At 44.6% G+C, this 22,697-nt stretch overlaps 1 protein-coding gene across 2 annotated transcripts in view; it reads left to right on the top strand.

Annotated features, from left to right (window-relative positions):
* Positions 1-22,697, top strand: part of NID2 (nidogen 2) — a 63,354-nt gene that overhangs the window by 36,376 nt on the left and 4,281 nt on the right. For both annotated transcript variants that reach the window (XM_030810535.1, XM_030810524.1), the window contains exons 10-18: positions 2,030-2,173; positions 2,859-2,987; positions 4,392-4,535; positions 11,579-11,698; positions 12,465-12,698; positions 16,485-16,706; positions 17,312-17,481; positions 20,089-20,218; positions 20,724-20,895. In XM_030810535.1, the coding sequence (XP_030666395.1) occupies positions 2,030-2,173; positions 2,859-2,987; positions 4,392-4,535; positions 11,579-11,698; positions 12,465-12,698; positions 16,485-16,706; positions 17,312-17,481; positions 20,089-20,218; positions 20,724-20,895 (1,465 nt within the window). The remainder of the gene's footprint in view (positions 1-2,029; positions 2,174-2,858; positions 2,988-4,391; positions 4,536-11,578; positions 11,699-12,464; positions 12,699-16,484; positions 16,707-17,311; positions 17,482-20,088; positions 20,219-20,723; positions 20,896-22,697) is intronic.

Genomic DNA, 22,697 nt, shown 5'->3' with positions numbered 1-22,697 from the left:
TGAGTCAGCATCCGTTACAATGGATAACAACAGGGTCATGTCCTCATTGAAGGCTCAGTATAAGACAAGAACCTGATTCTCTCCTGTTGTTATTTCTCCATTTTAATAGAAGATTCTATTAAAAAGTGGGGTGGGAGACATGGGTCAGAAAGAGTGAAATGATAGAGAATCCAGGAGGAGGTGGTAAAATGGGTGGTACTGCCAGTGTCTGCCTACAGATGCCATGATGCTGGTGTCTGTGGGCAGTGAGAACTGGCGAGCAGGATGGGACTCAAAGGATGCTAAGCTGGCTATCAAGACAGGGCTTCAGGCACAGAAGTATGAGGCAGAAGCCTGAGTTATTACAACTTAGATGGAGCCCCCTTCGTAGCAGAGATGGCTCAATGTAGAACCTGACAGGCTTAGCTGGGGCTCTGGAAATCTTTTGAGTCTAAGATAAGAGTTAATTCTAGGGGCTGAAATTGAGCTAGAACCTCAAACAATGATGAACAGTGGCCCCACTGAGAAGGCAGAAGGAGTGCAGTCAGTAGAAACTGGTTAGACCTGCCAATGGGGAATTGCCTTTCAAATATGTTCTGTTGGGTTTTCTTAATTTTCTTTAGCAAGATTGGCAGATGTACATATTCCTATTTCCATTTTACATGACAGACTCAGAAGTACACAGAAGTGCCAGAGTTGATAGATTCATTCTACCTGAGCATCTGACACTCCTTCCAATACCTCTGTGCCACTGGCTTAGACTAGATAACTTCATGAAGTTCCTTCAGTGAGGGTTGCAGCAAAGCAGTGGAAAGCATGGGCTATGGAACCAGACTGCTAGACTTTTATTCCAGCTCCATCCACCTCTTCTGACTGTAACCCTGGGCAGGTTATTTGGTCTCTCTGTGATGCAGCAAAAGTGGAAATAGTATTTTCCTCACCATGTAGTTAGAAGGATGTGATCAGGCATCCTCCTATCTGTTTAGAACAGTGCCTCACACATAAATGCTCAATGAGCATTGACTATTATGTAGAAATAAATATATATTTTTTAAGACATGGTCCTGTTCTGTCACCTAGGCTGGAGTGCAGTGGCACAATCATGGCTCACTGCAAGCTTAAGCTCCTGGGCTCAAGTCATCCTCCCGCCTCACCCTCTGGAGTAGCTGGGACTACAAGCATGGGCCACCATGCTCAGCTAAATTTCTTTCTTTTCTTTCTCTTTTCTTTTCTTTTCTTTTCTTTCTTTCTTTCTTTCTTTCTTTGAGATAAGGTCTTGGCATATTGCCCAGGCTAGTCTTGAACTCCTGGCTTCAAACTGTCCTCCTACCTCAGCCTCCCAAAGTGCTGGGATTACAGGCATGAGCCACCATGCTCAACCAAAATAGATTTCTCTAGGGAAGGTTTCAGTCGTTAAGTAATCGCTACCTAGTGAGTAGATGGATCCTTGGTAAGGCTACTCCTGAAGAGTAAATACTGGGAAAGTCAATCCTGTTTAGCCTTAGGAATCTTTAAAAAGCAAGATTTTTTAAATTAATTGGATTTACCCATAAAAATTGGGAATTTTAGTAAGAGATCAACAGATTTAGAACCAGGAAGTTGTAGTCTGAGTCTTTGCTGTGCCACTTCCTGACTTTGTGAGCTTGGGCAATTTTTCCCACGTCTCACTCGATTTCCTTATCTGTGAAAATTACACATAATGGGGACAACAACTCACCACATAGAATTATCCCAAGAATCACAGGAAATAATAGAGCAAAAGCACTTTTAAACAGATGTGTTCGGCATTTTTATTCTCTGGATGCAAACCTACTGAAAGCAAGTAAAGGTACTAGTTGTCTGTAGGGTAGGCAATAGGAAGCCATGCTGGAGTTTAAAACTGCAGTGCAGAAAATCCACCCTAGCTTCAGATATGGATAATTTAGTAAGGTCTCCAGATGTGTCACAAAACACAGACATGCAGTCAGTTCCGAGGACTCCTCTATCTCCATCTGTGACATTCTCTTACCAACTGCCAGATTGTGCTTTTATTTCCCCTCTACTCATGCAGAGGATTCAGACCCCACTCCGGTGAATCCTTGCTATGATGGGAGCCATATGTGTGACACAACAGCACGGTGCCATCCAGGGACAGGTGTAGATTACACCTGTGAGTGCGCATCTGGGTACCAGGGAGATGGACGGAACTGTGTGGGTAAGAGCCATGTTCTCGTGTCTCCTTGTAGCCCTTGTTTTTCCTCTGCCCTCCCCAGCATTATGTCTGTAGAAGACAAGTATCTGTCACCTTTACAACCTCCATTGTCAATGATTTTAGCAGCTGTTAATCTGAATATAGTTATTTAAAAATTAAAGCATAGCTGTTTAGGTTTGAAAAGATGGTTTGGAGTGGAGTGGATTTTGCACTGGGGCTGTGAAAAGAAAACATCTGTTGCAATTCCTGGATGTTTTAAGTTTTGTAATTTTGAGCTTGTAATAAGTAGTTCTTAGACTTACTAAAAAGTACATTTTCTGATTTTCTTTAAATTTTAGACAGACATTGTGTGTCTTATATCCCCAAAAGGCAACGGTAGAAATTTCTTGATAGTAAAAAATATTGTTGGTTTTCTTCCAAGTATCCATTCTTTTTAAAACAGTTAAAGAATTCTTAGAATATTCACTTAAAAATTTATCTTCCTGTGGTGTTTACTGAATGGCATGAAATTTTTACTATTTCTGATTATCTGCAACATGCATTCATATCTGATTTTTAAAAATTCTATATCTGCCAACCATTTGTCCCATTGAAGCATCATACTGATGAGAAAACATTGAGTTTTTAGACCCTCCACTTCTGGGACGCTTGAATTAAGCACAATTTTTCTCTTCTCATTTCTTCTTAGATGAAAATGAATGTGCAACTGGCTTTCATCGCTGTGGCCCCAACTCTGTATGTATCAACTTGCCTGGAAGCTACAGGTGTGAGTGCCGGAGTGGTTATGAATTTGCAGATGACCGGCATACTTGCGTCTGTGAGTTCCAAAATCATTTTCCTGTGTGGCCAAAATGGTGCTCTTTAATCTTGCTCTTTAATCTATGAATGTTTTGACTTCTGCTATTCAGAGGCTCTGCTATATGGTTTTCTTAAGAAGACAGTTTACATCAAAATAACCTAAAGCTGGCTGGACGTGGTGGCTCACGCCTGTAATCCCAGCGCTTTGGAAGGCTGAGGCAGGTGGATCTCTTGAGTTCAGAAGTTCGAGACCAGCCTGGGCAACATAGCAAAACCCCGTCTCTACAAACAATACAAAATATTAGCCAGGTGTGGTGGCACATGCCTGTAGTCCCAGCTACTCAGGAGGCTGAGACAGGAGGATTGCTTGAGCGCAGGAGGCAGAGGTTGCAGTGAACTGACAGCATGCTAGTGCATTCCAGCCTAGGTAATAGAGTGAGACTCTGTCTCAAAAAAACAAACAAAAAAAGCCCAAAATCTCTCAAAGCTATGGCTCAGTTTCAGCCCTGTTTATTTTCACTGATTTTCCCTAAATAGATATTTTTGGTGTTGAGTTATTGAAGGATGCCCACCTCAGTTGGGATTTCTGGCCCAGTCATGTAACAAGATGATGAACCTCACTAGTAAACACCTCCAGCTCTTTAGATAGAGCCTAAAGTATTTTTCAAATTAGAAGAGATGGATTTATAATTCACTGATGCATGTCCTACTTGACTGGCTAAAGATCTCCTTCTGTAACAAATTATCCCTTCTATATTTCCAAAAAATACTACAGACCTAAAAATGGATCAAAAGAACTATCCCAATTCATCCCATTGATAAAGATGGATGAGAGTAAAGAAAATGCACTCTTTAGCCAGGCGTGGTGGCTCACGCCTGTAATCCCAGCTACTCAGGAGGCTGAGGCAGGAGAATCACTTGAACCAGGGAGTTGGAGGTTGCAGTGAGCCGAGATTACGCCACTGTACTCCAGCCTGGCAAAAGAGTGACACTCCATCTCAAAAAACAAAAAAAAAAAAAAAAAAAAGAAAAAAGAAAATGCACTCTTTAATTCAGTGAGATAAGGGTAGAAGTGATAGGAGAAACTGTGTGTGTGTGTGTGTGCGTGTGTGTGTGTGTGTGTGTGTGTGTGTGTAGCAATTGCTCTGGAGTGTTATAAACTTAAGTGAGGACTGCTTAGGTGATGGGTTTTTGTGCTTAGTATTTTAACCACAAATTCATACCAGTACTTGAACTTTAATAGCATACAAACCATCTAGGAATCTTGTTAAAATCCAGATTCTGAATCACTGGACCTTGGGTAGGGTCTGAGAACCTGCATTCCCTGGTCTGTTGCTGTTGGTCTGTGGATCATGCCGTGAGGAGCGAGGCTCACCCTTTGCAGGCCTAAACTCTGGATGCCCTTGTCTTCTTCTCTTTTCAGTGATCACCCCACCTGCCAACCCCTGTGAGGACGGCAGTCATACCTGTGCTCCTGCTGGGCAGGCCCGGTGTGTTCACCATGGAGGCAGCATGTTCAGCTGTGCCTGCCTGCCTGGTTATGCTGGCGATGGGCACCAGTGCACTGGTGAGTAACTGCGGGTCAGCCTCAATGACTGGAAAGTTGCTTTGGATGCACATCCCCACATAGATGGAGCTCTCCTAGAAAAGACAAAGGACTTCCTTTGACTCTAACAGCCCTGTGGCTGCCAAAATAGTGAGAAAAAAGCATCCTTTGAGTTAGAAAGGGGAGCCAAGGGTGATTTCCTCTGGACTAGATGGGCGAGCATATATGGCTTCCTTGGCAGAGACATTCCTGTAGCACTCGGGAGCTTCTAATCTTGGTTCCTTGGAGCCAGTGCAGGCTGGAGGAATTTAGGGAAAGTTGCATACCTTCCTGTTAGGCGGTCTCCACCTTTCAATCTCTTTGGTTGATGGCTTAATTCAATACTTGTGGTTGTGCTCTTCTCCTGCTTTAAGTGATATTTTAAGCAATCTCTAAACACATATATAATTTCTAATTTTTCTCCTCTTTCAAAAGAGAGAAGAACTCCACACATATAAAAAGACACACATATCAAAACTTTTCTCCCAGAAATCTATCTTTAAGACTTAATGCAGTATTTTATAAAAGCACCAAACCATTTGCAAGGCTAGCCATTGGAACTTAACTTAGAAAGAACGTGTGAGGTTGTTATTTAAAGGCTAGACATAACTCTCTGAGTATAAATGTCCATGAAACTAGGATTAGGAGTACTTTAAAATAGAAATCATTCAATAAATCTTAAATCACAAAAGGTTTTCCAAACATACACTGTGGTATGTGATCAGATTGAAACTCAGTTTCATGTGAGTCACACACACACAGTTAGGGTAAAACGACACACTGGGGATGAGAGAATGGTGGGAAAAGTGTTTGGAATGGGAAAGGGCCTGCTGGGGAACATGAACCTTAAAAGGCAGACTTTCCCCTGCTCCTGGTGTTGCTGTCTGCATCTGCCTCCATCCGCCCAGGCCCACTGAGCTGATGTGCTAAGAACAGCTTTGCAATTCCTGGGAGCTTTATACCAGATCCAAATAGCACAGGCCTCCCTCCTCCTCACCAGATGTTTGATTCTCATCCTTCTCCCATTCCTTTTTCCCTTTGGTTTTCAGCAGGCTGGGCTGAGTGGACAGCAGGCTGAGGCCATGTGTCACTGATAGAACAAAGGTCACTGTGACAGCAGCTCAGCCCTCCACTTCTCTCTGGATGGGGCAGGCGTACATGGTGATTTCTGAGCCTCATTCTTACTCTTTCCACTTGTGCCGTACAGAAGCTCTGCTGCATGGTTTTCTTGAACAATTTATGCTGAACTAACCCGAAGCTGTGGCTCAGTTCAGCCCCCCCTTTTTTTTTTCCCCTAAATAGATATTTTTGGTGGTGGTATTGAAAGTTGAGGCTATGGCTTGAATATTTGTCTTCTTCAAAACTCATGTTGAAACTTACATTCCACTGTGGCAGTATTGAGAGGTAGGGCCTTTAAAAGGTGATTGGATCATGAGAGCTCTGCCCCTATCAATGGATTAATGGGTTATCTTGGGAAGGGAACTAGAGGCTTGATAAGAAGGGGGACTTGCCTAAAATAACATGTTAGCACACTCAGCCCCCTCACCATGTGATGTCCTGCACCACCTCAGGCCTCTACTGAGAGTCCCCACCAGCAGGAAGGCCGTCACCAGATTTTGCCCCTTGACCTTAGACTTCTCAGCCTTTAGAACTATAAGAAATAAATTCCTTTCCTTTAGAAATTACTCAGTTTGATATTCTATTATAAACAACAGGAAATTGACTAATACAGATGGTAACCCTCAGTTGGGATTCCTGTGTGTCTTGGTATTAGGCCCAGTAATGTAAGAAGACTATGGACCTCTTGAATAAACACCCCTAGCTCTAGATAAAGAGTATTTCCCAATTAGAATGAGGTAGATTTGTAATTCAGAGATGTTTGTCCCAGTTAACCAGCCAGGAGCTCCATCTGTCATAGATACACTGGTGAGAAAACATTGAGTGTATCTATAATAGACACACCCTCTACAGGTATGGAGTTCAGGGTGAGGTGCCAAAGCCTGACAGTGGGAATGATGCTTTTCCTTCTTGTGGAACACATCATTTGTTTGGTTTAACCCTAGTACCAGCTCTAAGAAATGTGAATCCACTGAGAAAAATTTGTCTGTAGAATTTATTTAAACATCTGGCTGCTCAGTTCAGCAGAGATGGTGCTTTTAAAATATTTAGTTCCTTAGCTCTCTGGTTTAAAGCAAAGACGTTGAAATTAACATCTAGATATGATGAGTGTTAATCAGAATATTAATTTAGATTTGATGCTGCGTGCTTTGATCACTTCTAGAATGATTCTCTCCCTCCTTTTTTCTTCTACTTGTCCTGCAAGACTTTGGTTACCTTCTGGGGTCATGTTAGGGCTCTGAAATTGACTACTTTTCCATATTGGGAATTTAAGTATTGTCATTTTTTAATTTGCCCTCTCTATTTTTGTCATTTTCAATTGTCCCTGTTTTATTTCTGGTTCTCTGCTTTTAGGATTCTTTCCAAAGCCTACAAACTAAAAATATGCCAAACCCATCAGGTGCTTCCCTCAGGTATTTGTTATCTATTGCTGTATAATAAATTACCCTAAAATGTAGCAGCTTCAAGCAATAGACATTTAATATCAGTGGTCCAGGGACCTGGGAATGGCTCAGCTGGGTCCTGTGCTTTAGGATCTCTCACAAGGCCACAGTCAAAGTGTCTGGTGGGTCTGTGGTCTCATCCGAAGGCTTAACTGGGGAAAGATCCACTCGTGGTTATGGGCGGGATTCAGTTCTTTGAGGACCATTGGATTGAAAGCCTTGGTTCCTTGCTGGTTGTTGGCTGCCTTCAGTTTCTTGCCACTTGGGCCTCTCTGACACTACAGCTTACTTTATTAATGCCAGAGAAAGTCTGCTAGCAAGATGGAAGTCATAATCACAAAAATGACATCCCTTCAATATTGCTTTATTAATTAAAAAGCAAGTTACTGAAAGGGCGGGGATTACACAAGACCATGAATACCACTAGGTAGGGATTGTTGGGGGCCATCTTAGAGGCTGCCTACCACAGCCACTTACCATGTAGTTGTCTTCTAAACTTTCAGATTGTGGAGTAGTAGAGAATGAATGGTCATTTTCCTAAAGACCCATGTATAAATCAGGCTAGGAATCATGAAAGTAACTTGAAGAATAAATATAGAAATATATGTGTATGTGTGCATATTTAAAGGCATTCCATAGTGTACATCTGTCTCAGTGACCACAGAATAGAGGCTCTATTTTGTGGGAGCTATGCATTATTAAAGCACATGCTCTTTTACTCCATCAAACTAACAATAAGGGGGTGTGGGAGTTTATCTCCAGCCACAGTTTGTTAAAAACCCAGCTCCCTGGAGAGGCTGCACTTGGATTTGGGTTCTCAGTCTGGTCTGAGTCACTAGCCAGGAGGCTCTTATCCAAGTAGAGTTAAATCCTCTGCAGCTTCCCTCAATCTGGAGTGATTTCAAACTTGTGTCGGTGTGAGCTGGATATTTCTCAGACATGTTTGTCCTTTTGGATTGTTGTGACTTGGTCAGGTGCAAAAGCAGATTGTCTTGAGTTGGGACCTTCCCAGGAGGAGCAAGTGTGAGTGGAAGAAGCTGGGTTACAGATGGCCCATTACCCAGAGCCATCATTACTCAGGGGCCTGAGGGTAGATACTGACATTATTCTTTCTTGGGTTTCCTGGTGTCTTTTCTTTTCTTATTTTTTTAAATTTTTATTTATTTATTTATTTTTTTAGGCAGGGTCTTACTTTATCACCCAGGCTGGAGGGCAATGGTGTGATTACAGCTCACTGCAGCCTCAACCTTCCAGGCTCAAATGATCCTCCCACCTCAGCCCCGCCAAGTAGCATGCCCAGCTAATTTTGGTATCTCTTGTAGAGATGGGGTTTCATCACGTTGCCCAGGCTGGTCTCAAACTCCGTCTACCCCCCTCAGCCTCCCAAAGTGCTGGGATTACAGGCATCAGCCACTACACCTGGCCTAGCTTCTCTCTTCTTTGATAACGAAAGCATAATCTCCATTATGTGCCTGGCCAGGTTTCCTGTTCCAAGAATGTAGGTAGATGTTGGGTATGGTATGGTAAAATCAGTGTGGTTATAGGAGAAGGCAAGGATGAAGCTTGAAAGGAAGTAGTTTATTACACTCACAGCGCTGGAGTGGGTTCACCACATGCCACACAGGGGTGCAATCAGCAGGGTGCCCAACTGAACAGATTATGGAGTAGAGAGAGAGTGGGACCTGTGGGCTGAATCCTTTATTGGGATCTGGGATGGGTTTGAGGTTAATTGATGCCAGGAAATTTCGCTGGGCTCAAAGGCAAGTGGGCAGTGGTGAAGGGGTGGGAGCCTGGGGGAACTCGAGGCCAGGGGTTAGGTTTATCATCCAGCAGTTCCTGCTGGTTTTGCTCAGTACTGGGGCAGTGAGAAGGATGTTGAAGCACGAAAGCATGAACTTGAAGGATTTTTAACACATTTTCCAAACAGGTTCTTTACCAGCTTAATAGATGATAGAGTGGAGGATTGCACTGAGATTAAGCTACCTCTCATTACCTGAGTGATAAAGGGGCTCTACGACTTCTTGACCGTTTTTGTCTTTATAGCAGTCCCTACAGACCCCTGCTAGTAATGACGAAGCATAAGCAGTGGCCTCCTTCTCCAATGGTACAATAAAGTTCCTCCCTTGCCAGGGGGCTGAAAGTCTTTCCATGTTTTCTCTCTTGACATCTGACGTCCTGTGCATGCCCAGGCCCCGGAGGAACTGGCAGGACTCTAGTCTCTATCATGGTGTGAGAGGCCCTCCAAAGAGGAGTCAGGACTGCGATTCAGGGAGTCTCAATCTTTGGGGCAGGAATTTCTCACTTGTGATATCTTCAGTCTCTTTGGGGACTTTCTCCTCCTTGTTGGTCATTTCTCATAGTTTCTGTCTACCCAAAACTTTAGTATCTTTGATGATGCCAACAGTATCTGTGGGGAGGAAGGCTGGTCTTTCAGACTGAGTCAGAATTCTTAGGCTGAAGGTTCTGAGCACATCAGTGATTTATTTGGTAGCTCTGGGGAATCCCCTCTCTCTTTAGTTCAAAAATAACAATAAGAAACTGCTCCATGGGCTCCAGAAATAGGCCCTGTGTCTCAGGAATTCCTGCTTCCTGTCATTGCTTGGGGTTCCTGTTACCATTAGAAGTACTTTTAGCATGCGTATTGTGAATAGCTCTAATTTCCTGCATTTGGCTGGATGTTAATTTTTACAGCTTTAGTTTTACAGCCAGTTTTACAGCCTCTTCCAGGTCCAAGGTATTGGATGGTCACCAGTTTTGCCCAGCTGGGCATTTGAGTTGTCCTGTTGAAGAGGCAGAGCCAAGCTCAAGGATAATTATGACAACATTGGTTGATTTCAGGGTAACTGAGGAGCCAACCTGGTTTGTTTCTACCCTTGCAGATGAATTGATATCTGCTTTCTTGCCTTTGTAGGTGAAATGATGGTATCCAGGGAGGCCCACCACTCACCTGGGACTCTGTGGGTTGCATTGAGTATTCAGAATTTTTGGGGGAGGACTCCAAGGAACTGATATATGCTGACTAAACTCCCCAGAGACAGAAGATAAGCAGAATGCTTACTTTCTAATTATAACATTAGAGATTCCTCTCCAGTGAACAGAACACCTACACTTAATGCCCAGTGTGTGTACTTAATGGTACTCGAGAAAGCACATTAGTTATTAAAGGATGACCCAGTGACAGTGTGGTCTGGACAAAGGGTGGTGCAGGTAACTCTAGAAGAGGTTCCATGTGGGTCATGGGAGCCTGGTTGAGGAGCTAGCCCTGTTCCCAACCCATCCACATCAAATTTAGAGCTTCAAATATCTGTCTTCCCATGCCGATGTGTGTCTACCATGGGCTGAACCATATTGATGCAACACATTAACATTTTCTAGGTTTCACACTGATCACACCATCCCACATTTTGGATTTTTTTTTTCTATTCGCACATTTTAAAGAAATTTTTGGTTATTACTATGGATGGAACTACTGCTTTGTTTTATTTTCAGCCAAGCCTTAATCGGACCTACATCCTTCGTTTATCCTCCTTTTACTCTGAAAGACTTCCTGTCTCTTAAGGTAGCTTATCTTGTCCCTTGGGCGTTAGTTTTAACCATTCAATTCTCAGAGCTGCTTTTTTTCCGCTGGGGATGGGAGGGGTGGGTGACTTGCTATTGTTGGCATATGCGGATTTCATTAAATAAAAGGAATGTAAGTTGGCTTTTGTTTGAAGTGTCAGGATTTTGTAGTTTTGAGAAATATTATGGTGAAAATTAATCCTCATGGTGCTATGTGGAGAGTGTAGGGGCCTGCATTGTTTGTACTGATATGCCCGGCAAATTTAGATTTCCATTTTGTAAGTATTATTTCAAAACCCTAGATATTTTTTTCTTATTTCTTCTAAAAGTGGAAAGTAAAGAAAATACCTGGTTAATGGGGGTGTGGCTCTAGATAGTAAGATTCTGATTAGGCAAGACAGAATGTACTTCTTAGCTGAAAAATATTTGGGCCTCATCTGGCTCCTTTGCATCTATAGACGAATGTTACAGGGAGATGGTGCCAACAACGAAAGAAAAAAAAAAAAACCATTGTTGGATATATTTGTCTTTATTGCAGCATTGCTGAAAGGAAGTTAATGACTTATAGTCTAAAGGTTACTTCAAAGGTAATAACTTCCTTGAATTCACTGTCAATGAAACATGCTGTAGGATGTGTTTTTTTTCTGTGAGTGGCTACCCATTTGATTTCTACACTGAACATGTTTAGTCTAATGTGTTAATTCACATGTTCCTTGATTTTTTTTCTTCCTTTCTATTAAGCTTACCTTTAGGTGTCAGCATTTTTCTGCTCATGCTCAAAGGTCTTCTGAAGCTGACACCTCACTGGATATTGATCCACGTACCCAAAGCCCATGCAGTCGCACAGATTGTGTGAGTGAAGTCATAGTGTTCTTTGCTTCTTTCTTCTGTTTCTGACCTCTGCAGATGTAGATGAATGCTCAGAAAACAGATGTCACCCTGCAGCTACCTGCTACAATACTCCTGGTTCCTTCTCCTGCCGTTGTCAACCCGGATATTATGGGGATGGATTTCAGTGCATACCTGGTAAGTTTCAGAGGAACAGATTAGGCACATGAATCTCTTAGCTCCTTCAAGGATATTTTTCTATGACAGCCCACTCTTTATTTAGCCTGGTCTGGAGCCTCGGTGGATTTTCCAAGCTGTGGATTGTTTTGCTCGGTTACCTCCTGTTGCCTAGTTTACTGATAGTTCACTGATTTGTAACATTTCTGGAGGCCTGCAGGAGATGACCCACCCATCGTCCTACCTCATAGCAGCTCTGGTTAACTGCCCTAGTGATCTGCTTGACCTTGATGAGTGCAATTTGGATGAGGTGTTGAGATCAAGCTTATTAAACAGAGCTATATGTGCCAGTAGCCAGGGTTAAGCCTGTGGCGACCGTGTTAAAGGAGCTTGGCCAGCTTGGTGCAGTCTAGTGAGTGCCGTTGGCTTGCAGCTTCTCAGACTTAATCTGTGGGCCTCAGGGCATGAATGAGCTTTGGCTTGTTTTCTCCAGAGTCTCTTGGGATGTTGGGCAGATGCCACAGCTACCTCTCATTTTCCCCAGATGACAATAGGGAGGGGCTGGGCTGCTTTACACTTAGAGCCAGCTAGGGACCTATGGAATGAACAGGAAGAACTGGAAGAACTGGAGAGAAATGAGATAAATAGTGGCAAGGTATTATAAAATAAGAATCTCGGGCTCCAAAATCCCAGCGCCTTTCCATGCCATGCTGTGGGCTGATGAAGTGGATGGGTTGCGATGCCTTCTATTTCTCTTTTGTGTCTTCCTCTGCCTTGATCCTGGAAGACTCCACCTCAAGCCTGACACCCTGTGAACAACAGCAGCGCCATGCCCAGGCCCAGTATGCCTACCCTGGGGCCCAGTTCCACATCCCCCAGTGTGACGAGCAGGGCAACTTCCTGCCCCTACAGTGTCATGGCAGCACTGGCTTCTGCTGGTGCGTGGACCCTGATGGTCATGAAGTTCCTGGTACCCAGACTCCACCTGGCTCCACCCCGCCTCACTGTGGACCACCACCAGGTGAGCTTAGGCCTGGAGCTCAAGAAGCAGAATGGCACTGTTGGTGGGTAGATCATAATTCCTGCCCAGACCACGCAGGCACAGGGCCAGTCACCATTCTTCATAGCCTCTTTCCTCCTGAGAAGACTTGAATAATAGTGCATACATATATGCATGTTTGTGTCATAAGGACATAGAGATATGCAATACATGACACATACGATCTGTTACACATTGGCCTCTTAGACCCTTGTCCAGTACAAACCAGAAGTTGAGATTGTGTATGTAGGTCAGACTGAGACCACTACCCTAGACCTGTTACAGCAGCTTAGAGAGATCTGACAGTTAGAAGATCTGGCCAGACTGGCGTTTTGACCAGAAGGAAAACTGCCTTCCTGTGTAACTATCTCGCTTACCTCTGCCTTTTGAATGGCAGGAAACAGTATGAACGCTGTGTTACTACCAATAGGAAAAATAAGAAAAATAATACCTGCTGGTGGATCCAGTTAGTTTTCTCTAAACTGACAATCCCAGCCCTCTGTAACCTAGCCCAACATCTCAGAGGAGGCACAGGCATCTGGTTTCTGTTAGCCCATACAATCTGAGAACATGCCTGCTACCATCTGAGCATTCCCTAGCTGGGTGGGGCATGGTGATCAAGTGCTCACAGTCGATTCCAACAGCAGGCAGATAAGGCAACTTTCTGTTCCTTGTTGAATTATTCAGGGATGGGTAAAACTTGTTTCCTTAATCATTACAGAAGAACTTTATTTAATGAAGAGCATAGGATTGGCTTGATACCGTTTTAGCCAAAATGATTCCGACACAGCTTGCTATCCAAAGATCCATTTTTACTATCAAGAAGGGTTCCATAAATACTAGTCTTGGCTTTTAATGTGTGAAAGTAAGAAGAACTGGAGAATCACCAATAGTTTTTTTCCCTTTTAATGGTGTTAATTGTTGCCCGGGTATGGTGGCTCATGCCTGTAATCCCAGCACTTTGGGAGGCCGAGGCAGGTGGATCATGAGGTCAAGAGATTGAGACCATCCTGGCCAACATGGTGAAACCCCGTCTGTACTAAAAATACAAAAATTAGCTGGGCGTGGTGACACGCATCTGTAGTCCCAGCTCCTCAGGAGGCTGAGGAAGGAGAATCACTTGAACCCAGGAGGTGGAGGTTGCAGTAGGCTGAGATCATGCCACTGCCCTCCAGCCTGGCAATAGAGTGAGACTCTTTTTTTTTTTTTTTTAAAAAAAAAAAAAAAAAAAAAAAAAAAGGCCAGGTCTTGGTGGTTCTCAGATAGGTAAAAATTGGTAATGGCTTGATCCGTAGTCCCTCTTTGTTTCTATTTTTAGGAAAAGATTTTAAAGGTCCAAAAAAGGTACAGAGAAATTCTATTTCCCTCATGCCTTCTCTTTGAAAATGTCTTGCTTCTAACTCCATCTGGGATTTGAAAAAATCAGATGGTTGGGAGGTACCTTTGGGGAATGGTTCAGAATTCGATTAAATTTATTAAGACAAGCATGTGTTAAAGACAATGATTTTAAAGGGGGAACCAAGAGACTAAGAAGTGAATGACGAAAATAGGGCCGTGTTCTCTTGTGCGGACTTTCTCCTGCCCACACTCTCTCGGCGCTGGTTTGGCCCTGGCTGCTATCTCTGACTGGTCTCATGTTTGATGGGGTCATCTTGAGGGAGGGTAAGGACGCTCTGTGCCCACGATTTCAAAATACTTAAGCCCCTGCCAACCAGAAGCACAAGAGAAAGAAATTCATGGTTGGGTTGAAAAGTAGCAATAGTAACGAATGAAAGGGATGCCCATGTATGAGTGATTTGGGACACCCATTTCCCAGGAGTTAGGCACGTCTCTTTGTTTGGAATGCAGACACACAGTACAGGGTGGTCCCTTAAAGCCAAAATGGATCCTTGGAGTTCTGAATGTGGAGCAGGGGTGGAGTTGGGAACTTCTCCAGGGAGTCCTGCAGTGTTTGAGTTAGTAGCATGTCCCTCTCTGTGTTCCTCGAGACACATTTGGGTGAAGAAGTCAGAGTCTTACCTTCTCCACGGGGTCTTAAAAAGAGCTTTGTCCTCCATGGGTCATAAGCTACAGTGACAACTAAATGGCATTTGCTTCCCCCAACTCTGGTGAGTCGTGCAGTCGAGCTAGAGCTAGTTGGGTTTGAGCTCTGACAACTTCATTCGCAGTCTTTTGTGTTCCAAAAGGAATTGTAGGTGCTGGAACCTGATCATAATGTTCCCAGCTTTGTTCTTTAGAGTCATTGGAGGGTTTTGAGCAGAGTGACATGAAATGCCTTTATGTTTTAAATGGGCCATTCTGGCTGCTGCTAATTGAGTTTACACTGGTTTTGGAGAGAGTGAGGGCATAGAAGGGTGGAAGCAGGAAAACCAGTGGGAAGGCTGTTGCAGAAATCCCAGGGAAAGGATGAGGCTTTTTGACCAGGGTGAGGGGGTGCAGTAGTGAGAAGTAAAGATATTCTAAGTGGATTCTGAAGGTACCGCTATAAAGAGTTTTTGACGTATCAAATGTGGATGGTGAGAGAAAGGAGGGTCAAGGATAATCAGGTCTGAGCAGTGGAAAAATGGAAGTGCCATTTACTCATATGGGAAAAACTAGGGGAGCAGCTGGTTTGATGGTGAAAGCAGGGGCTCAGTTTCTATTAATTTCTGATTTCTATTATACATCTAAATGGTGGTAGCAAGTAGGGTTACTGGCTATGTGATTCTGCAGACCATACGCTTTAAGTTGCAGGAATTAAAAAGGAAGGAGAAGCACCTTCTCTTGTTTAAGTTCCTTTGGGTAGTCCTAACATAAATGAACAAGTTATCTCAATAACCTGCTGCAGCAGAGTCTTCTCAGAACAACCTGTATTTTGGACAAAGCCTCAATGGCACTGTGGAAGCAGCCTGGGAGGAAACTGCTTTGCAACTGAAGCCAGCAGGACTTTAACCATGGAGTGAGCTGTGAGGGAGGGGACAAGAGGAGAGGATGCTAGAGAAAGAGGGGGAAAGGGCAACATGGCAGGAAGGTAGAGCCTGCAGGAAAAGATTCAGCTTTGAGATAATCCCAGGCACAGGGTGGCTAAAGCACTTCTGGAAACTGGGCTGCGGAAGAACCATTTTTAAGCTGTTTGCCACCACCTCTGCTATGCTTCGCTACTAATTCCACTCAGTTTTACCTTTACTCCATGTAGTTTTCCAGTGGGTAGACAGAGGGCACCGTGGCGCTGGGCTTTCAGTAATACTTTCTAAGACACACACTGGTCAGTGGCAAGATGGCCCTCTCCTCAGCAGCTTCGAGCTTGAAGCTTGAAGCAAGTGGGGAATGAATACAAATTGGCTTTAAGCATCACCTCGGCCACTGAGTCCCCAAGGATCACCTGCACAAGTGCTCTGTCAGCAGAGGCGCCTGAGGTACAGGCAGGATGGGCCTGTACAGGCCTTGGGGGCCTCTCCTGGCCAGAGGGAGATCATGCCCCTTCCCAGGCTGAGTGAGCTGCACTGCTGATCTTACCTCCTCTTGTTCTTTCTTGATGTGGCTGGGCCTTGATGACAGACCCTCCTGGCAAGAAAGAAGCATCAGATGATCTCTTTCTGATTCCCATGGTGGAGAAGTACTTAGAACACAATTGCTTCCCAAGTTTGGTGTCCACAGGCTTGGCTGAGACCTGGACAGTAGGAGAAGGAAGGCCAGGAGGCCAGGCATGGGGTCTCGAGCTACATTTTGCATTCTGTCCTTGGCTCACAATCAAAGGTTTTTCTTCTTCCCTCTTCCCCATCTGCTCAGAGCCCACCCAGAGGCCCCCGACCATCTGTGAGCGCTGGAGGGAAAACCTGCTGGAGCACTACGGTGGCACCCCCCGGGATGACCAGTATGTGCCCCAGTGCGATGACCTGGGCCACTTCATCCCCCTGCAGTGCCACGGAAAGAGCGACTTCTGCTGGTGTGTGGACAAAGATGGCAGAGAGGTGCAGGGCACCCGCTCCCAGCCAGGCACCACCCCTGCATGTAAGCACCTGGCCGCCCCCGCTCCCCTCAGCTGTATCTAAGGCCTTTGCTAGGGATGCTGCCTGCTGTGGTGAAGTGGGGGGACATGTGGGGTCACCAGGTCTAATGAAAGAAGTCACTATGTGCTATGTTGATTTATAATCTGGTCCACACAATCCCAATTTGCGTTTGGTGTCTGGCTTTTGTCATTAGCAGCTTCCATAATTGGAACATCTGCAACTCGGTTCAGCAGGCAGTTACTCCCCCTCCCCAGCCCAGGGTGACAGGGGACACGTGTCACTCTGGAGTCCTAAAAGGAAGCTGACACAATGCTGGCTCTGGTTTTTTTTCTTCTCTTGAAAAACAAAAAAAAAATCTGTTCTGCTTTGTTCTGAGGGAAGTGTTTTGCTGTCTTCTTCCCTAGTAAATGGCAGATTTACATAATTGATCCTTAAAAAAACCCTACAAAATAGAATTTCTTTTGAAGAACATCTGGAGCACATCTGCGTAGGGCGAAGAACTTTTGATAATTTTTGGAGGCTCTGGTATGTGGTAAAGTAACTTTTCTTCCCATCTCCCTGCCTGCCCTTGTTCCCCATCCTGCTCTCCCACCCTCTCTCTCACAGGTATACCCACTGTCGCTCCACCCATGGTCCGGCCCACGCCCCGGCCGGATGTGACCCCTCCATCTGTGGGCACCTTCCTGCTCTATGCCCAGGGCCAGCAGATTGGCTACTTACCCCTCAATGGCACCAGACTTCAGAAGGATGCAGCCAAGACCCTGCTGTCTCTGCATGTAAAGTGGATTTCTCCTGTGGGGGGCGGGGCTGCGTGGCTTTCCCAGTGGGAGCCACCTCACAGGCCCTGTTGCAGTGCAGTGGACTGGTGCAGGGAAGTCCTGGAGGGTTTCTGAGCTGCAGCCCATCGGCATGGGCCCAATGCCACCACCATAGAACCAGGGCTCTCTCTTGCTGGGAGTCACCTGTCACTGACCAAGGCTGTGCTCTCTGGTTCATTCATGGGGTTTCAGATAAATGGAAAGGGAACTTTAGAGTTGTCAGCATATGAAGTCTGTATGGTGATCCAAGGGAAAATGGATCCACTCTTACCCTAAGTCCCCAGGGTTCTGTGTCATAACATCTCCATAGAAATCCTGGAAATCAAAGTGACAGGATGACTAGTCACAAGGTGTGATCTCTGTGATTTGCTGGGGACTCCAAGTGGAAGTCAGTTAATGACTGTCTCACCGTTGCAGCCCTTCTCTTTCACTTTGGTTCTGTCCCTTTGACCCACTTCTTTCCTAACCTTCCCTGACTCCATAGATGAAAACTTGAGGAGTGTGTGACCCTGGGAGAGGAGTGGATGGAGCCTTCCCCAGGGGATGCTTGATGCTTCCTGAGCCAGCAGCCTCCCTAATGCATGGCACCCCATTTTGGGGAGAGGGTTTTCTCAAAAATGGAGGAAACATAAGGATGGCTCTCTAGAATGGCATCGACACAGTGGAAAATCATCTGATTCCATTATTGAACTTCACACTCCAGGCACTTGCTCATCCGTAAGAAAGAATAGTACAGCATTCATGTTTACATTTACTTCTGTTAATGAACTACACTTATCTGGTTCCAGAAAAGCTTAGAGGCAGCCAGTGTTTAGGAAGAGATGTCTTCTTTTTAAGATTCGGGTTTGTTGGGTCTTGTCCCCTCCCCCAAGAAAACTCTCACATTGTTTTGTAAAACTTTCTCTGGAAGAGGTAGAGACTAAGAAGTTGACATCACTTTAAGCTAACCCTCTTTTATTCAAGTCATAGAGCTTGATTGCCTTTCTGAACATGCCCCTGACCAGGACAGGGTGGTGATGACAGTGGTAGTGGAACTGAAAGAAATGGGACATGGGTTATTTGCACATTTTAAGGAAATTTACTTAAACTGGGACTTTTTCTTTAACTTGAGGTTATGACATGGGTTTATGAATCCCATGATTCCCCGGGTTAATGGAAGGTCATTTGAATGTGTACTCTTGCCTGGGACAAATGACCTTTAAGTTTTCAAGTAAAAGTGTAGTTAACCTTAGGCCTCCCCATATAAGCTGCCTGTTTTTCCACTGAAGCCAAATCCCGTTTTGTACAATCTTTCTTGGCTGACTATGCTCCGGGGCGAGGGGGGGGGGGAGGTGCGTAAGTGAAGCCAAGCCCCAGGAGGCTGTTAGGCAAGGCAGGAACTTGTATGACCTCAGGGACAGCCAGGTAACCCCTGAATGTTGGCTTTGCACATCTGCTGGGCTTCTCAGAGCAGGAGCCTGGATTGGAAACTGAATGAAGCAAGTTCTGCATGGAGTTGAGGAAAAATATCAGACTCAGCATTTATTTTTATTTTTTTTTAAAGACTTGTCATTTATTTAGCAATGAGGAGGAGAGACCTCACTAGCCAGAGGTTGAATAAACACTACTCTCTAGTTCCTTAACCCAATAAATTAGATTTGTTCCTTCTTTTGAGACAGGGTGTAGCTCTGTTGCCCAGGCTGGAGTGCAGTGGCACCATCTCGGCTTGGTGCAGCCTTGACCTCCTGGGCTCAAGCGATCCTCCCACCTTGGTCTCCTGAGTAGCTGGGACTACAGGTGCGTGCCACCATGCCCAGTTAATTTATTTTTTGTTTTTTAGACGGGGTCTCACTATGTTGCTCAGTCTCAAACTCCTGGGCTCAAGCAATCCTCCTGCTTTGGCCTCCCAATGGACAGGGATTACAGGCGTGAGTCACTGTGCCGGACTACACTTTCTTTAGTACAGGATATAACCAACGTCTTGCCTCCTAAGAGTCAGGGGCAGGAGTATAGGTGATTGCACTTCAGGTAGAGGAAGGATCTCATTCATAGAGGAGGGGAGAGTAGATTTTGTTGGCATATAGTGGCAAATTTTATTAAGGCTCTTGGAAAAGTGCTGATGACATTGGGAAAGAATTCAGTTTTTACCCAGTAAAATATTAAAAACTTATTTTGCTTAAGGCCATGTCCTCTAATTACTGAAGGGGCTGATTTTTTTTTTTTTTAATCATCAGTCATAATAGCACCTATTGAAGGGCTTACTGTATACCAACTACTGATTAGGACACTTTACAAGCACTTATAGTATTAATTTTTATAGCAACCATATGAAGCAGGTACACTATTGGCCTCATTTTGCAAATGAGACAAAGGCATAGAGGTTAAATGCCCAAAGCCACATGGCTACTAAGTGGCTGAGCCTAGATTTCACCCCAGAGTGCCCACATGTCCAGCTACTCTGCTCTGTTGCCTGCAGGATCACAGTGCAGTGTTGCTCACTGCAGCTGTGCATGAGCAAGGCAGCTGAGTGTGAACAAAGGGGACATGTAACCTAATTCTTCTAATTCTATGATTTGATGCACAAAGGGCTCCATAATCGTGGGAATTGATTATGACTGCCGGGAGAGGATGGTGTACTGGACAGATGTTGCTGGACGGACAATCAGCCGTGCCAGTCTGGAACTGGGAGCAGAGCCTGAGATGATCGTGAATTCAGGTCAGCAGCTTCACTCGGCAGTCTGCATTTCACTTGATTCTACAGTCATTTGTCTACTTTACACCAAAGTGTCCCCTCCATTTTTCTCCACTAGGGGAGGTTAAGTTCTAGGCAAGTCATTTTATTGAGCTCTATAAGACTAGCCCCTCTGTAAGCAAACACCTTCATACATAAGGAATGAAATAGGTGATTCCTACTGTGTGCACTTCTCAAAAAAGAATTCATGGTAAGAATTCAGGGTGAGGCCTTTGTTTATTCAGCCTGGCTCTGGCACCGTGGATGTCAGTTGTCATCAAACTGGTAGGTCTGCTGGTCTAGAAGCTACAGGTAGTGGAATATGTAACAAAAGTACTTGTTTCTCTATTAACCTGGTTCTTGGGGACTTACAGACACTTGGGCTTTGTTTTCCCCTGCTGACCCCCCTGCCCACCTGACCCTTGGAGGGCTTCAGGTTTGCCCTCCATATCCTGCAAACACTTCAGTCCTGACTTTGCTTTATTTCCAGGTCTGATAAGCCCTGAAGGACTTGCCATCGACCACATCCGCAGAACAATGTACTGGACGGACAGTGTCCTGGATAAGATAGAGAGCGCCCTGCTGGATGGCTCTGAGCGCAAGGTCCTCTTCTACACAGAACTGGTGAATCCCCGTGCCATCGCTGTGGATCCAATCCGAGGGTCAGCAGGGCTTCCCTAATTCTCCTCTTACCTGTAGATCCTGATGCGAAGCCCTTGGGTTTTAAATACAACGTGGGGGAAGGTCAGAACAAGAGAGTGAAGGCTCAAATGCATTCATGTAACATTTACTGAGGATCTACGAGGTGTCAGGACCTGTTCTAGGAAAAGACAAGGTCTGTTCTTTCATGGCACTTATATTCTATTAGGAGGAAACAAGACTGTGTATAAACAGTATTAGTCTGTGATGTGATATGTAGAAAATTCAGATAGTGTTGTGAGAACTAGGGCTACTCTGAATCAAATGATCAGGCAAGGCCTCAGATGACACTTAAACTGGAAGTGAAGTGGGATTCCTCCAGCAGCACATTTAGAAACCAGGGTTGAAGCTCACGGTAGGGCTGACCTACATCAAGTAACATTAACCAAAGCTCAGACACCTCTGGCCTCAGTGTTGCTACAGCAGGAATCAAGATAAACATTTTCCCTGTCTGTATAATTGCTAAGGTCATCAAATGTGACACACAGGATTTGTTCACTGTCTCAGTACTTGTTAGAATCAGGGAGAATTTTTGTATCTTGAGAAACTCTTGCCATGTTTAAGTGGAGTTTCTATGAAATGAAATTCCCAGATGCCCTTCAAATCAGTAAAGAAAACCTTCAGCTTTAATTTTCAGGTAAGTGCTTTTTTACTATGAAATACTTAGTGCAGAGCCTCAAAGGTGGTTTCAAACTTTGGGTTCTACACACAGGAAAAGTACCTGTATCTTTCTCTATTCCAGTTGACTTAACAGGAATTAATAGCCCTCTTAAAAACTCTTTGCATAGGCTTGCCTTTCTGACATTTGGAAGGTCCTTTTTTTTTTTTTGAGACAAGGTCTTGCTTTGTTGCTGAGGCTGGAGTGCAGTGGCACAATATCGGCTGACTACAACCTCTGTCGCCGAGGTTCAAGCAATTCTCCTGCCTCAGCCTCCCAAGTAGCTGGGATTACAGTCATGTGCCACCATGCCCAGCTAATTTTTGTATTTTTAGTCGAGACAGGGTTTTGCCATTTTGGTCTCCAACTCCTGACCCTGGGTGATCCACCTGCCTTGGCCTCCCAAAGTGCTGGGATTATAGGCCTAAGCCACTGCACCCGGCCCCTTATTCCTTCTTGGTGCTTGACCTGAAAACTGGGGAGAGCTGCCATCTTGCAGGCAATGATACTTTGGCCATGTCTCTGGAGTCTGGGGAAAAAGCATACTTTTAAGCTGAAATCCACAACACAGCCATGAGTTTAAGGATGAAAGTAGAACTTTCTTTATCCAGACAGCAAATATAAATGCTAAAGGACTTGAATTTTTAACAAAAAGAAAACCCACCTTGAACCAGGTTGCAATATAACACACATAATTACATCTCCCTCAACTGCGTAACAGAATGGTTGTCAAGCCTTCCTGCATATTTCTCATTTGCTTTCTATAGATTTCACCTTTACAACTTTCTTCCTCTGGCAATCCCCAAATTTACACCAAATATCTGTGTAAGCTTGTTTCAGACTTACTGTTTTTGATGATATTAAATCATTTTGGGGAGGAGACTGATCAGAAGGGATGAAGCAATGATATGCATGCTTTAGCCTCTGGCCACCTCCACCTTAGCGCAAAGTGGAAACTGCTTTCTGGCTTTTACTCTCAGCTTCTCTCTGCTTCATCTATTGGGCATAAGGGATGAAATTCACAACAGGGGAAACCTATGGTTTCTTCCTCTCCTCTCACTGAGGTTCTCTGTAGCCCAACTGATTTATTCAAAGCTTCTATAGCTT

The sequence above is a fragment of the Nomascus leucogenys genome, chromosome 1a (assembly GCF_006542625.1).
Source record: "Nomascus leucogenys isolate Asia chromosome 1a, Asia_NLE_v1, whole genome shotgun sequence".
NCBI lineage: Eukaryota > Metazoa > Chordata > Mammalia > Primates > Hylobatidae > Nomascus > Nomascus leucogenys.
The sequence above is the reverse complement of the archived record's forward strand: the minus strand, read 5'-3'. Positions and strand labels throughout refer to the sequence as shown.